Genomic DNA, 12006 nt, shown 5'->3' on the forward strand with positions numbered 1-12006 from the left:
TTGGAGGATCATCTCCATAAGGAGCAACCACTCTTCTTGGACACCTGGCTCCCCTCCCCTCCGGGACCTCAGTGCTTCCCCAACTATTCTCCTTACCTCCTTGAAGTCCACTCTCCTGAAATCTAGGGCTGCTGTTTTGCTGCAGGCCTTTGCCACCTTGCGCTGGATGGTGAATTCCAGCAGACAATGATTACTGTCGCCCAGGTGGTCGAGCACCCGCAGCCCCCTCACCAGGTCATCACCCGTGGCCAGCACCAGGTCCAACAAGGCGTCTCCACTGGTGGGGCTGTGCACTCTTGGGTTAGATGGAGGTCCTGCATTTGGGCTAGGAACCTACATGAGCGGTCAGACCTGGCTGACTGCTCTTCCCAGCACATGTCTGGAAAGTTCAGGTCACCCATGATGACCACGTTCTTTGACCTAACTACCTCCGTGAGCTGACTTAAGAATTCCTGGTCTAGCTTGTCCCCTTGGTTGGGTGGTCTGTAGTAGAGCCTCACTGTTAAGTCTCTTTCCCCTCGACTGCCTTGTATTCTAACCCAGAGTACTTCCATGTGCCCCCTCCTCTGACTCTGTGCTACCTGATGAGGATGCGTATTCCTCCTTGATGTAGAGCGCCACATCCCCGCCTTTCCTCCCTGTCCTGTCCCTCCTGTACAGCCTATAGCTTTTGATATTCACTGCCCAGTCATGCGTTGGGTCCCACCATGTTTCAGTGAGCCCCGCTATGTCTGGGTTGGTGTTAGCTAGCAGGAGGGTAAGTTCCTCCTGCTTGTTTCCCATAACTACGAGCATTTCTGTAGAGTTATTTGAGGCCTTCTGTGTATGTGTGCACTAGCCCCCTAATCACAGCATTGCCCTGGCCCCTGTTACTTACCTGTGTATATGTTCCACTCGTCAGTCTAGGCTGGGCTATACTTGTGAGTGCCACTTGGTTTAGCGGTCCAAGGCTTCCTCCTCCCTCGTCTTTCCCTTCCCCTGATGAGCCTAGTTTAAAGCCCGCCAGAGGAGATCCACCAACCTAGAAGAGAACACACGCTTACCTTTAGGGGAAAGGTGGAGCCCATCCTACCCGATGTAATGGGTGGGATGCAACACTTCAATATAATGCATTTACTTTACCAAGGCTTCCTATCTTCAGGACAATTCCAAAGAAAAATTTGCAGCCAGATCCTGAGCTGGTATAAAATGGCATAGCTTCATGTATTTCACTGGGTTATGGTAGCTGAAGCAGGTTTTTGGTTCTTAATTCTGATTTTAGGTGTCCCTTAGACACTTGTGAACCTGTTTATTTTTGTATTTGTATTAACCATTTCTTGATCAACCTATCTGGTAATTGTTGTTTTAGAGATCAGAACTAAACAAATGATTCTCAGGAGTAGTTAATCTAGGATGGGGTGGGCAAGATGCGGCCCTTGGGCCAGATGTGGCTCGCCAGGTCATTCTATCTGGCTTGCAGGGCCCCTAAAAAATTTAGAAAATTATTTGTCTGCCCCCAGCTGCCTGTCATGAGGTCCTCGATGGCTTGCCAAAACTCAGTTAGCGGCCTTTTGCCCAAAATAATTGCCCTCCCCTGATCTGGGAAATAAAGTTGTCACTGAAGTTTTATAAAGCTAAATTCTTGTGCAATTGGTATATTCAAAGGCTTACCTGACAAAGGGCACGTTGTGCCCTAATCTTGTCTAGCGTCTCTCCCAATCAGGTAGTTGTTCCAAAAAATGATATCACCAAAAGCAAGCAAACAAACAACACCCCCCACAATCCTTGCCTCCCTCTCAGAAATAGTTTTAGTTAGGTTTGCTTCTGCTGACGTTTTCACGTTATCTCTTGCCATCCACCTTAACTTATTATATGGCTTTAAAGCATGGAAACAGTATTCTAAGGGTTACTTAATTTATATTAGAAAATGCCCTACATGTTATTCTTAGTAAATGGATGTAGAAAATGAATCATGTAAATAATTAATGCTAATGTGTCTATATATATGTTTGTATTCTTTTAAAATTAGAAAATGACAGATGGAGAGATCTCAGCAGGAAATGTCCACTGCAGATTGAGCAACCTAGCAGCAACATCTGGGACTGCCTGCCTGATAAAAATGAAGAAGGCTCTATATGGCAAAGAGATACAGTTAACACATGTTCAGTGACCAACTTGATTAAAGACCTCAGTCTTAGTGACCACAATGGTAACCCCTCAGCACCTCCCAGCAAACGCCAATGCAGGTCACTTTCTTTTTCTGATGAAATGTCCAGCTGCAGGACATCCTGGAGGCCTTTAGGGTCAAAGGTCTGGACTCCAGTAGAAAAGAGACGGTGTTATAGTGGGGGAAGTGTCCAACGCTACTCCAATGGCTTCAGCACAATGCAGAGGAGTTCTAGTTTTAGCCTACCTTCAAGGTCAAACATACTATCCTCATCATATGACCAGTCTGGATTTAGCATCAGATATGGGTGTCAGCCATGCCAGGGGATGAGGAAATCTGCCATCTATGGACAAGCAGGTGACATCTGGGGTAACGACCACAGTTCTGTAGAGAGCAGCAGGGTTGAAATGCAGCGGTCCCTCTCCTGCTCACACGATCAGTTTTCCTCTTCGGAATATTGTCCACCCTCAGCAAACAGCACACCTGCCTCAACACCGGAGCTGATGAGACGCTCCAACGGGCTGTCCCGCAGCCGATCTCAGCCGTGTGTCCTTAACGACAAGAAGGTTGGAGTTAAACGACGACGGCCTGAGGAGGTTCAGGAACAAAGGCCTTCACTGGACCTTGCCAAGATGACCCAGGTAAGGCATAGATGTCTCTCTAGCAAATATGAGTGGACCTTTACCAAACATCCAGATGGAACAGCATTGACATGGTACTTTTGTTTGGTCAGCCTACGCTTTAAATGTTTCCAGTTGGGCTAAAATGCCTTTATCATCTGATGGTGTTGCTTTAATATGCATATAGTGGATATGGGTGTTATGGAGAGGCTTGTTCCTTTTGTCAGAGCAGAAAACTTTCCTTCTTCAGCTGGACCTTTAGTGTCAATCTTTAGAAAGCTTGGTTCTTTTCTTTCCTGCACTAATAAGATCTGTATGCTGACTCCCTTAACACACCTTTCCATTATTCCCTCATGGCATGTAATTCAACCAGAAATAGTCCTTAAGGCACAATTCATATATGAAGTAAGGTAAAAAAGCATCGAGGACTTGGTTGAGGAAGTGAAGACAACATCAAGGGTATTCAGCACTAATGTTATCAGTAGCTGAATTTTCACTACTGGGAACTTTGCTAGCTGTTAGCAGTGACAGCAAGAAGTCTTAGTTTCTGTATTGGGTTTCATCTTCAGTTGCAAACTTAGGGCAAAAGTTTCCTCTTCAATCTGCAGTGCCAATTCACAGTGCTGATAAGAGATTTGAAGTGCATATCCAAAAGGATTTTCTTTCAGAGCCCACAGCCTTCGAGACTCAATTATGTGATCTTGGCCTTTAAAAATGTGTGACCAAGCACCAAAATGAAGTGATGCATCAAAGAACAGCACAAGTAGCTATACCATTTTGCACAAAGTTTTCAACAACCACAGTTTTATAATTCAGTGTTTCTAATGTCAATAATTTACAATAATAAAATCCTGAGATACCCAGCTTTATGTAGTTCAGAGATAAATATGGGTCTAAAGATCCCATAGCTCTCTCTCTCTTTTTTTTTTTTTTTGCAAGACTAGGGTATTAACCCAGCTATCCTGGCCAAATTCCAAATTGAGTTATTACATACTGCCTGCCAAAAATTTCCCCTGAAGTTTCAATTGCATATGGAATTCTCCTTTATTTTCTGTTGTATAATGTTGTTAAACAGCTGCTGTATTTTGGCCCAGGGGTGAATGCATTTCTGTTGTGTGTGAAAAAATTCTCTTTATCTAGCTTGTACAACCATTTACTGAGCTCGTAAGTCCTTTGTGAAAGTCCTGGATGGAAAGGGCTATAATCAGCCTTAATTTGTTGTTAATAATAGATTTTGTGGTATCTTTTAAGCAGGTGGGATTGAGAGAGAGAGAGTTGCAAATTTCATCTCCTTTCCATAAGCCAGTGAGTGACCTCTGGTGTTCTAAATACATTTCTTTTACAAAAAATGTGGTGTTTTATAACATTTTATACCTTATGGCTCAATAGGTGCTTGAATGAATTCATTTGTGTTTGAGGATGCAACTAGTTTTAACTGGAGCTGAGAAACTTAAATGATAAAAAGGGCCAGAAAACTACATAATTGGCTAATTCGGGGCAAGGGGGAAGGTACAGTGCATGGGGGTCTCTATTTGATGAAATGTGTTAGTTGCATTTAATATGCCAAGCTCATTTTATTAGCTAATAAGCTGGGTAGTTAGTAAAAGCAACTTTCATATGTTGTTATATTTTATTAGCCACAAGTTGTAATAACACAAGCGGCACCACTGAAGGCCTTTTCATTTCTTTGCATTGGTGGACACATTTTTTAAACATTTAGGGTGTGTCTACATGTGACGCCACGTTGCTGTAGCAACAGGCTATGGTGACAGCGTCTGCAGGGTTCTACATGTGACCAGCAGCTACTTCGCTGGAGCAACCTGCTCCCGTTATAGTGTGTCGCTAGGGCAAATTAGCTGCTAAAAATAACCGTGCGCATTGCAGTATAGGCTGTTACTGTGCCGTGATTTAATAGTTCCTAAAGAAAGTACTAACCATGGTGCAGTAACAATGTCACCATAGCAACATGTGTAGATGCACCTATAGTGATGTATATTTGTGCCCTTATATATAGGTTGCTTCATTTGCTCCAGGCTTGTCTTCAGGAAATGGTGGCATGAGTGGTGGAGGTAATAGGAGGAGGTGAAGGAGGCAGCTGTGAATGAAGGTACTCTGTGGGAGGTGGCTCAGGGTTCATCAACAAGTCTCCAGGTACATTAACCATACATAGAAGTGGCCCGGAGGGGATTTATAATCCTTTGAGATGCAAGGAGCCTTGGGGAAAGTAATTGCTGGGTGTTTTGGAATAACTCTTGGGGTATATATTGGTCTGAAAGCCATGAGAATATAATGCTCCCGACTTTGTACACTGGTGAACACTTACTTGCTTGGCAGCAAGGGCACTAGTTGCATGAGGGAGTGTTATTCAGCAATTGCTCATCAGAGCCAAGAGGACTGACAAGGCATATGCTTCATTCACTCTCTAACTGTTCAGCATTGTTATAAGATCCCATGCATAGTATAATAACCAATTTTAACTGGCTTATTCTGCCTTTAAAGGTCCAGTCCCCACATCTTTTCTCAGCCAAAACATTAAAAAAAAATACAAAAGTTCCAGTACTCATAACTCTAACTAATAATGTTCCATTAGTTCCTGTGGCACCCTGCATTGCTATATGGACTTGCAGGTATCTCTTGAGATATCAGCACTTTTGCTGGCAGGTGAAGGTAAGTCCATTTTGCCCTGTCCCAGTGGTCACAGCTTGCAGCGGTTGCTATCTTCTTCAGAAAAACAGCTAATGTGGTACCTCTTATTTCTTTCTTCAGGGATTTGAAAGTGTCACCTCTTTCTCTGTAGCTTGCGTTCATCTAAAATCCAAAACATATTTTTTTCCTTCCTTGTTTGTCCTGTTATATATCTGCAGAGTTCTAACGATGCTGATACCAGTTTCTTGGAGTGCAGATGTTTGTATTTTTGCAGAGCAAAATGCCGGCAGGTGATGACATGTACTCCACTGGTGCCATTGTATAACTGAATATTGGGAGCTGTGGGTTACTAATGGGGGATTTAAGTGTCTATACACAAATGCTAGGAGTATGGGGAATAGGCAGGAGGAACTGGCGCTCCTGCTAGCAAATAGGGAATATGATCTCGTTGGAATAACAGAGACCTGGTGGGACACCACATATGACTGGGCTGTATGCTTAGAGAGTTACAGGCTGCACAGAAGGGGTCAGGTAGGGAAGAAGGGAGTAGCTCTCTATGTAAAGGAGTAGTATGCATCCTTGGAGATCCAGATTGGTTCAAGAGAAGGGTGACTCCAGACCCTGTGGGTCAGGATACTGGGGAGATGAGGAGAAGGTGACTTGATGGTAGGTAACTACTGCAGACTGCCACACCAGGAGGAGGAGCTGGTTATCTGGAATTATCCAGAGAAATGATGGAGCCCCCACATTCAATGGACATGGCTGTCATGGGTAACCTCAATTACCATGTCATCTGCTGGGAGGAGCACTCAGCCAGATCTTACTGCTCACATTGGGTTTTGGCCTGCATGGAAGTACTTTATTTAGTACAGAAGGTGAACAGGCCGACCAGGGGGAAGGCTTTGTTGGATTTGGTTCTAGCCAGAGGGGATGACCTGGTGGGAGATCTGAGGGTAGTCTGGGAGATGGTGATCATGAGATAATAGAATTCAGTATCCATTGTGGGGTAGGGAAGTCAGCTAGTAGGGCAGAAGAGCTTGACTTCAGGAAAGCTAACTTCAGTGAGCTTAGGAAAATAGTGGGAGAGACCCTATGGCAAGAGGGACTGGAGGGGAAGGGAGTTCAGGAAGAGTGGTCATTCCTCAAAGGAATGATTTTCAGAGCTCAGAAAAGGTCCAGTCCTGTACGGAGGAAAGGTGGTAAAGGGGCTGGGAAACATTCTTGGCTTAGAAGAGAAGTCAAGGAGTGTTTAAAAAGGAAAAAGGAGGTTTAAGGACAGTGAAAACAAGGAATCCAATAAATAGTCACCAAGAAGGAATACACAAGAATAGCCCATATTTGTAGGGAGAGGATAAGGAAGACAAGAATGGTGACTGAGATCAGGTTGGCGATTGAAATCAAGAACAATAAGAAGTCCTTTAGGTATATAGGGAGCAGAAGAAGACCAAGGGAAATGGGGGGCCCTTGCAGAATGGGAAGGGACAGCTGATAACAGACAGCCAGGAGAAAGCTGAACTCTTTTATGTGTCAGGTTTCCAGGTTGTGGCCGTAGTGGTCTAGAGGGAAAAGCAGTCAGGGCTCATGGTAGAGGTGATATCTTTTATTAGACCAACAATATTTTTGCAAAAAAAAAAAAAATCTTTAATTGCAAGCTTTTGAGCACAAACACCCTTCATCAGGCATTGGAGAAAAAAGTCCTTGTGGGTAGAAATGAAAGTTCATATTTCATAGGATTTCACAGTGAAATTGATAGATGGAAAACGCCTCTGGGCAGGCAGTTCTCAGCTGATAAGAACTATTAATTAACCTCTTTAATGAACTATTTAATGAATACTTGTGCATTGGTGTTCCTGGTCATATACAGGATGGATGCAGGGGAGGGGGGTGGGAAGTGCGATTGCCAGCCAATGGTCAGGGTTGAACTGGTGAGAGAGAACTTAGAACAGCTGAATGTCTTCAAGTCGGCAGCATTGGATAGACTACACACAAGAGTGTTGAGGGAATTGGCTGGAGTCATTGCAGGACCATTGGGGAAGGTATTTGAAGGTTTGTGGTGCTTGGGAGAGGTCCCAGAAGGCTGGCCAATGTGGTGAGAAGGGAAGGAGGGAGGATCTAGGAACCTATAGGCCGGTCAGTTTGACCTCAATACTGCATAAAATTTTGGAAAAAATTATCAAGTGGTCCATTTGTGAGAGACTGGTAGACAGCATGATGCTGAAGAATAGGATGGTTTTGTTGTGGGAAGGTTGTGTCTGACCAACCTCATCTCTTTCTATGATCAAGTAACAAACTGCTTAGATGTGGGAGACGTGTTTGGTGTCATATATTTAGATTTTAAAAAGGCCTTTGATATGGTCTCCCATCACACTCCTATAAAAAAAAAATGGGGGATTGTGGGCTGGCAGAGTCCATGGTTAGGTGGGTTGGGAACTAGCTAAAGAGTTAAACTGAGAGAGTGTTAGTGGATGGGTCTGTATTGTCTTGGTGGGAGGTGGCCCGTGGTGTCCCACAGGGTTCAGTTCTTGGCCCGTGCTGTTCAACATCTTTTTCAATGATTTAGATGAGGATGTGGAAAGCACACCGGCTAAGTCTGTGGACGATACTAAATCATGGGAAAAAGTTGTCATGCTAGGTCCATAGGATGTGGATCCAAGTGGACCTGGACAAGCTGGAAAGGTGGGTGGAGCAGAACTGGATATAGTTCAATAATGAGAAATGCAGAGTGCTTCATCTGGGGAGAAGTAACCAGTGACATGCATATAGGTTAGGATGAGATGTCCTGGCCAGCAGAATGGCTGAAAAGGACCTCAAGGTTGTGGTTGATCACAGGATGAACATGAGCCACCAGTGCAATGCTGTAGTCAACAGAGCTAATGGCATACTGAGATGCATTAGCCAATGTCTCCTGAGCAGGGCTGAGGAAGTGATACTTCCTCTATACTTGACACTGGGGAGACCCCACCTGGAGTACTGTGTCCAGTCCTGGGCACCACACTTCAAAAAAGACATGGAAAATCTTGAAAGGGTCCAGGGAAGGACCACAATAATAAGTAAGGGCCTGGAGGACAAATCTTATAGGGAAAGCCAGGTATCTGGAACTGTTCAGTCTCAGGAAGAGAAGACTGGGGGGTGGGGAACGGACTTGGTGGTCATCTGTAAGTATGTAAGGGGTTAATATTGGCAGCTGGGAGAAAAACTGTTCACCAGGGCACCTCAGGGGAGGACAAGGAGCAATGGCCATAAACTGTTAGAGAATGGTTTCAGGTTGGACGTAAGGAAGAACTTGACTAAGTAGATGCCTTATTTTGACCTTTTTTTGGACTGGGCCTTGGATTGGAAATAATGGGGGATTTGTAGTGACAAACCCAGTGCTTCACTGCAAACTGTGTAATAACTCATGCATACTTAATAGAGGCCCATTTTCAGAGAATACTATGTCACATAAAGAAATGTTGTCTAGGAAAAATGAATTTGATCTGCATGACTGCCTTTTTAGCTGTGCTATCTCCTAGTAAGGCTATCTCAGGGAAGCACAAATACATAGTTTCTTCTAGCAGGGGCAAACAGTGCAATGCATACTTTGCTCCTGGAGCCATTTTTTCCTGTGCTGTCAGGATGGACTCTTTTAGTTAATTTGGCTTGTAATTTTAACATCTGGTCAAGTTCTTCCATTTCACTGTGCACTGGAGAGAAGTACAAAACATTTCTGTATCTTTCAGATTTTCCAATCCCTACATTCACAAATCCTTTTAAACACATTTTTCTATAACATATTAGAAACTGTTTTATGATGCTTTTAAACAAAATCCCACCTAGTCCTGGCAGCCCACCCTTACATGGATAGTGAGGACTGGAATATGCTGTCCTGGCCACTTTGTGGTAATAGTCTTAGTCCCTTTCTGAGAGTTACATCCATAATTTAGGGCTTTGCTCCACTGCACGTTTGCTAAATGCTCTAGGTAGCATGATAGCAATCATCAAATCTCTCCCAGGTTTGTATTCAATTTGCAAATTTGTAGCTAAATATCAGTGTATATTTGTGAAGGAAGGGCATTTCCCAGGTCTGCTTGCTTAGCAGACCTGGGAAATGCCCTTCCTTCACAAATATACACGGATACTAAGTGCCCTTGCTAAGCAGACCTGGGAAATGCCCTTCCTGGGAAATGCCCTGGTTAACCATGAGGTGAAGCTAGCAGTGGCCTCCTGTAACTAAAGACATGAAACTATTTACACTTATGGATTGAGGCCTAGGTCACCACCTCTATTTGAGTTTATTGGACTTAAATTTTTGTTAGTGGCATTATGGCCCTGGTTTGGCCATATCTTTCGTAGAAGTACTGTACCACTTCCTTCTTGGAAGTATCTATAGTTTTATATTTATTGTCCCAGTACATCAGGAGTGGGCCTCTTTCATTAACTCCTTCAGCTGTTTTAGGAAATACAGCTCATATCTATTGGCCATCTTGCATAGGAATACTATGTATACACTCTGATTGCTGGTTTGGGCAGCTAGATTAGCTGTGGATTTGTCAGTAATCACAGAGTCAAGGAGTCCAGCAGAGGTCTGAGTCATTAAGTGCTTCATTTCTTACTAATCAGAATGGTGTCATAGGAACCTCTACTGAACACAACAGCCAGTGGTGAGAATCTCTTAAAGTTGCAGTTCCCCACACGCTCCACGCCTAGGGAGGTGGAAGCTCTGCACATAAGTGGATAATCGCCGGCCTGATTAAAGAATAGTCAGTCATAGAGGGCTATAGACTGTGTATGCTGGCTCTGAACTGCCTGAATAAATAGGCTTAAAGGGAAAGGAAAATGTAGGGAGAGTCTAGAGGGACTGTGGTGCTAAGGGAGCACATTCTTCAAACAAGCTCAATTACAGCAGCATGAAAAATGGATCCCACACTGGGGGGGGAAAAAAAATCTATTTTTCAGCTCCCTTGTACCTAGCTCCTTTGTGCTGAATAGAAAAAGAAAGTCCAATTCTTTCTGCAACAGCAGCAGCAGCAGCAGCAGCTTCTCTTTTAAGTTCAGCCTTAGCTCCAGCTGCGTCCGTTTCAGAGTGACAGCAAATGACACAGTGGTTGGGGTTGATATGGAGGTTTAAATCTGTCCCCGGTGACAAAGGCCTTTCAGACCCTCAGGGCCTCAAGGAGATGAGGGTCCACAAAGGAGAGGAGGGGGGTTATATTCATTTTAAAAGAACGAAAACAAAAGTTAAGTCATATACTGTAGGCAAGAAACTATACACACATGAAAGCACATTTTTGTACTCTGCTGTCCATTTGCCCTGTGGAATGAGCACTTAACTATTCTGCTAGTGAAAAGGTGGGCTCCCTCCTGTACTGAGGCATATTGTATTCTCATAGGTGCGTCCTTTAGTTTCTAAACCCATATTGAGCTAAATGGAATTATATCCCCCAATCAGATTTGAATTGTGGGGCTGCAGAGCAAAATGATAGCAACTTTAGAATAAAATAAAAGGAAATGAAGTGTAATGATGTAAGGCTGGATAAAATGGCTGGAGTATTCTGAGCACAGTTTTCATGCATTAAAGGTCTTTTGCCTTTTCCCTTGGGTATCACAGTGCACCCAAGCCAGCATACAGTATATTTGACAATAACCACTACTGAAAAGTGCAGAGCATTCCTGTAGGCTACAAGTTCCTGCTGTGCGGGACAATACAGTGCAAAAGAGATCCTCTGCAGGAATGGGGAACTGCATCGTTACAACCACACAGCCCCCCTTGTGTTATTTCTTGTGTGATCTTACCATCTGGATAGAGTGAACTAAGTAAATTAACCCCAAATGATTAGCAAAATCATGGCGAGCCCGACATGTTGAAATGATACAAGTCCTCATTCAAGAAATGTAGACTCCATGTAATTGTAATTATAATCACTCTGTTTCACCAGAGAAATTGCTTTTAAAGCAATGCAAGGAATCAGTCACATTCCTGTGCTTCACACAGAAGACTGCTTCATTGACAGGTCGGTCACAAAGAGCTCCCTGCTTTAAAACTTTCTTTTGGAAAGTCTTTTGCCTTATTACTTTTTGCATCAAGCTGCAGCACCCTCCAAAGTGACTCCACACAATTTGTAACACAACCAGGCTTAAACCAATCAGTTATTTGTAGCAGCAGTGGGTGTGTCTACATGAGATGCTTACTGTGCATTAGACTAATCTAATGCACAGTAAAGTGTCACTGTCTACACATGTTGTGCAGACAGTAACACTTTAACTGTACAGTAATATACTTTACTGCACAGTATATTAGTCTAATGCACCATTTTCTAGTACCTGTATTACTTTGTAGTCCCAGCTGGAAGATTCCCCCTTCCAATAACCCCTACTTAGGGCCAGCCCAGTCTCCCACCAGCTGGGACCATTGGTCCGCCCTGTCCTCAGGACCTCAGGGTTAAGACTGTGTGCCCCCTGCCAGCCTGGGGCAGGCACCTGGGGGAGGCCGGAGCTCCCCCTGGCTGCTGCAGTGGGGCAGAGCAGGGCAGGAGCAGCCCTGGACCAGGCTGCTTCTGTTGGGCTCAGTTTGCTCCCAACAGAAGCGCATGTGTAGACATGTGCTGGGAAGCACTT

The 12006-nt window shown here is 44.1% G+C and overlaps 1 protein-coding gene across 4 annotated transcripts in view; it reads left to right on the plus strand.

The window, feature by feature from the left end:
• Positions 1-12006, plus strand: part of FAM53B (family with sequence similarity 53 member B) — a 158256-nt gene that overhangs the window by 76879 nt on the left and 69371 nt on the right. For all 4 annotated transcript variants that reach the window (XM_090056996.1, XM_090056995.1, XM_090056994.1 and 1 more), the window contains exon 4: positions 2009-2787. In XM_090056996.1, coding sequence (XP_089913122.1) covers positions 2009-2787 — 779 coding nt within the window. The remainder of the gene's footprint in view (positions 1-2008; positions 2788-12006) is intronic.

This window comes from Crocodylus siamensis, chromosome 7 (assembly GCF_052110815.1).
Source record: "Crocodylus siamensis isolate JL-2025a chromosome 7, ASM5211081v1, whole genome shotgun sequence".
In the NCBI taxonomy this organism is placed as follows: Eukaryota; Metazoa; Chordata; order Crocodylia; family Crocodylidae; genus Crocodylus; species Crocodylus siamensis.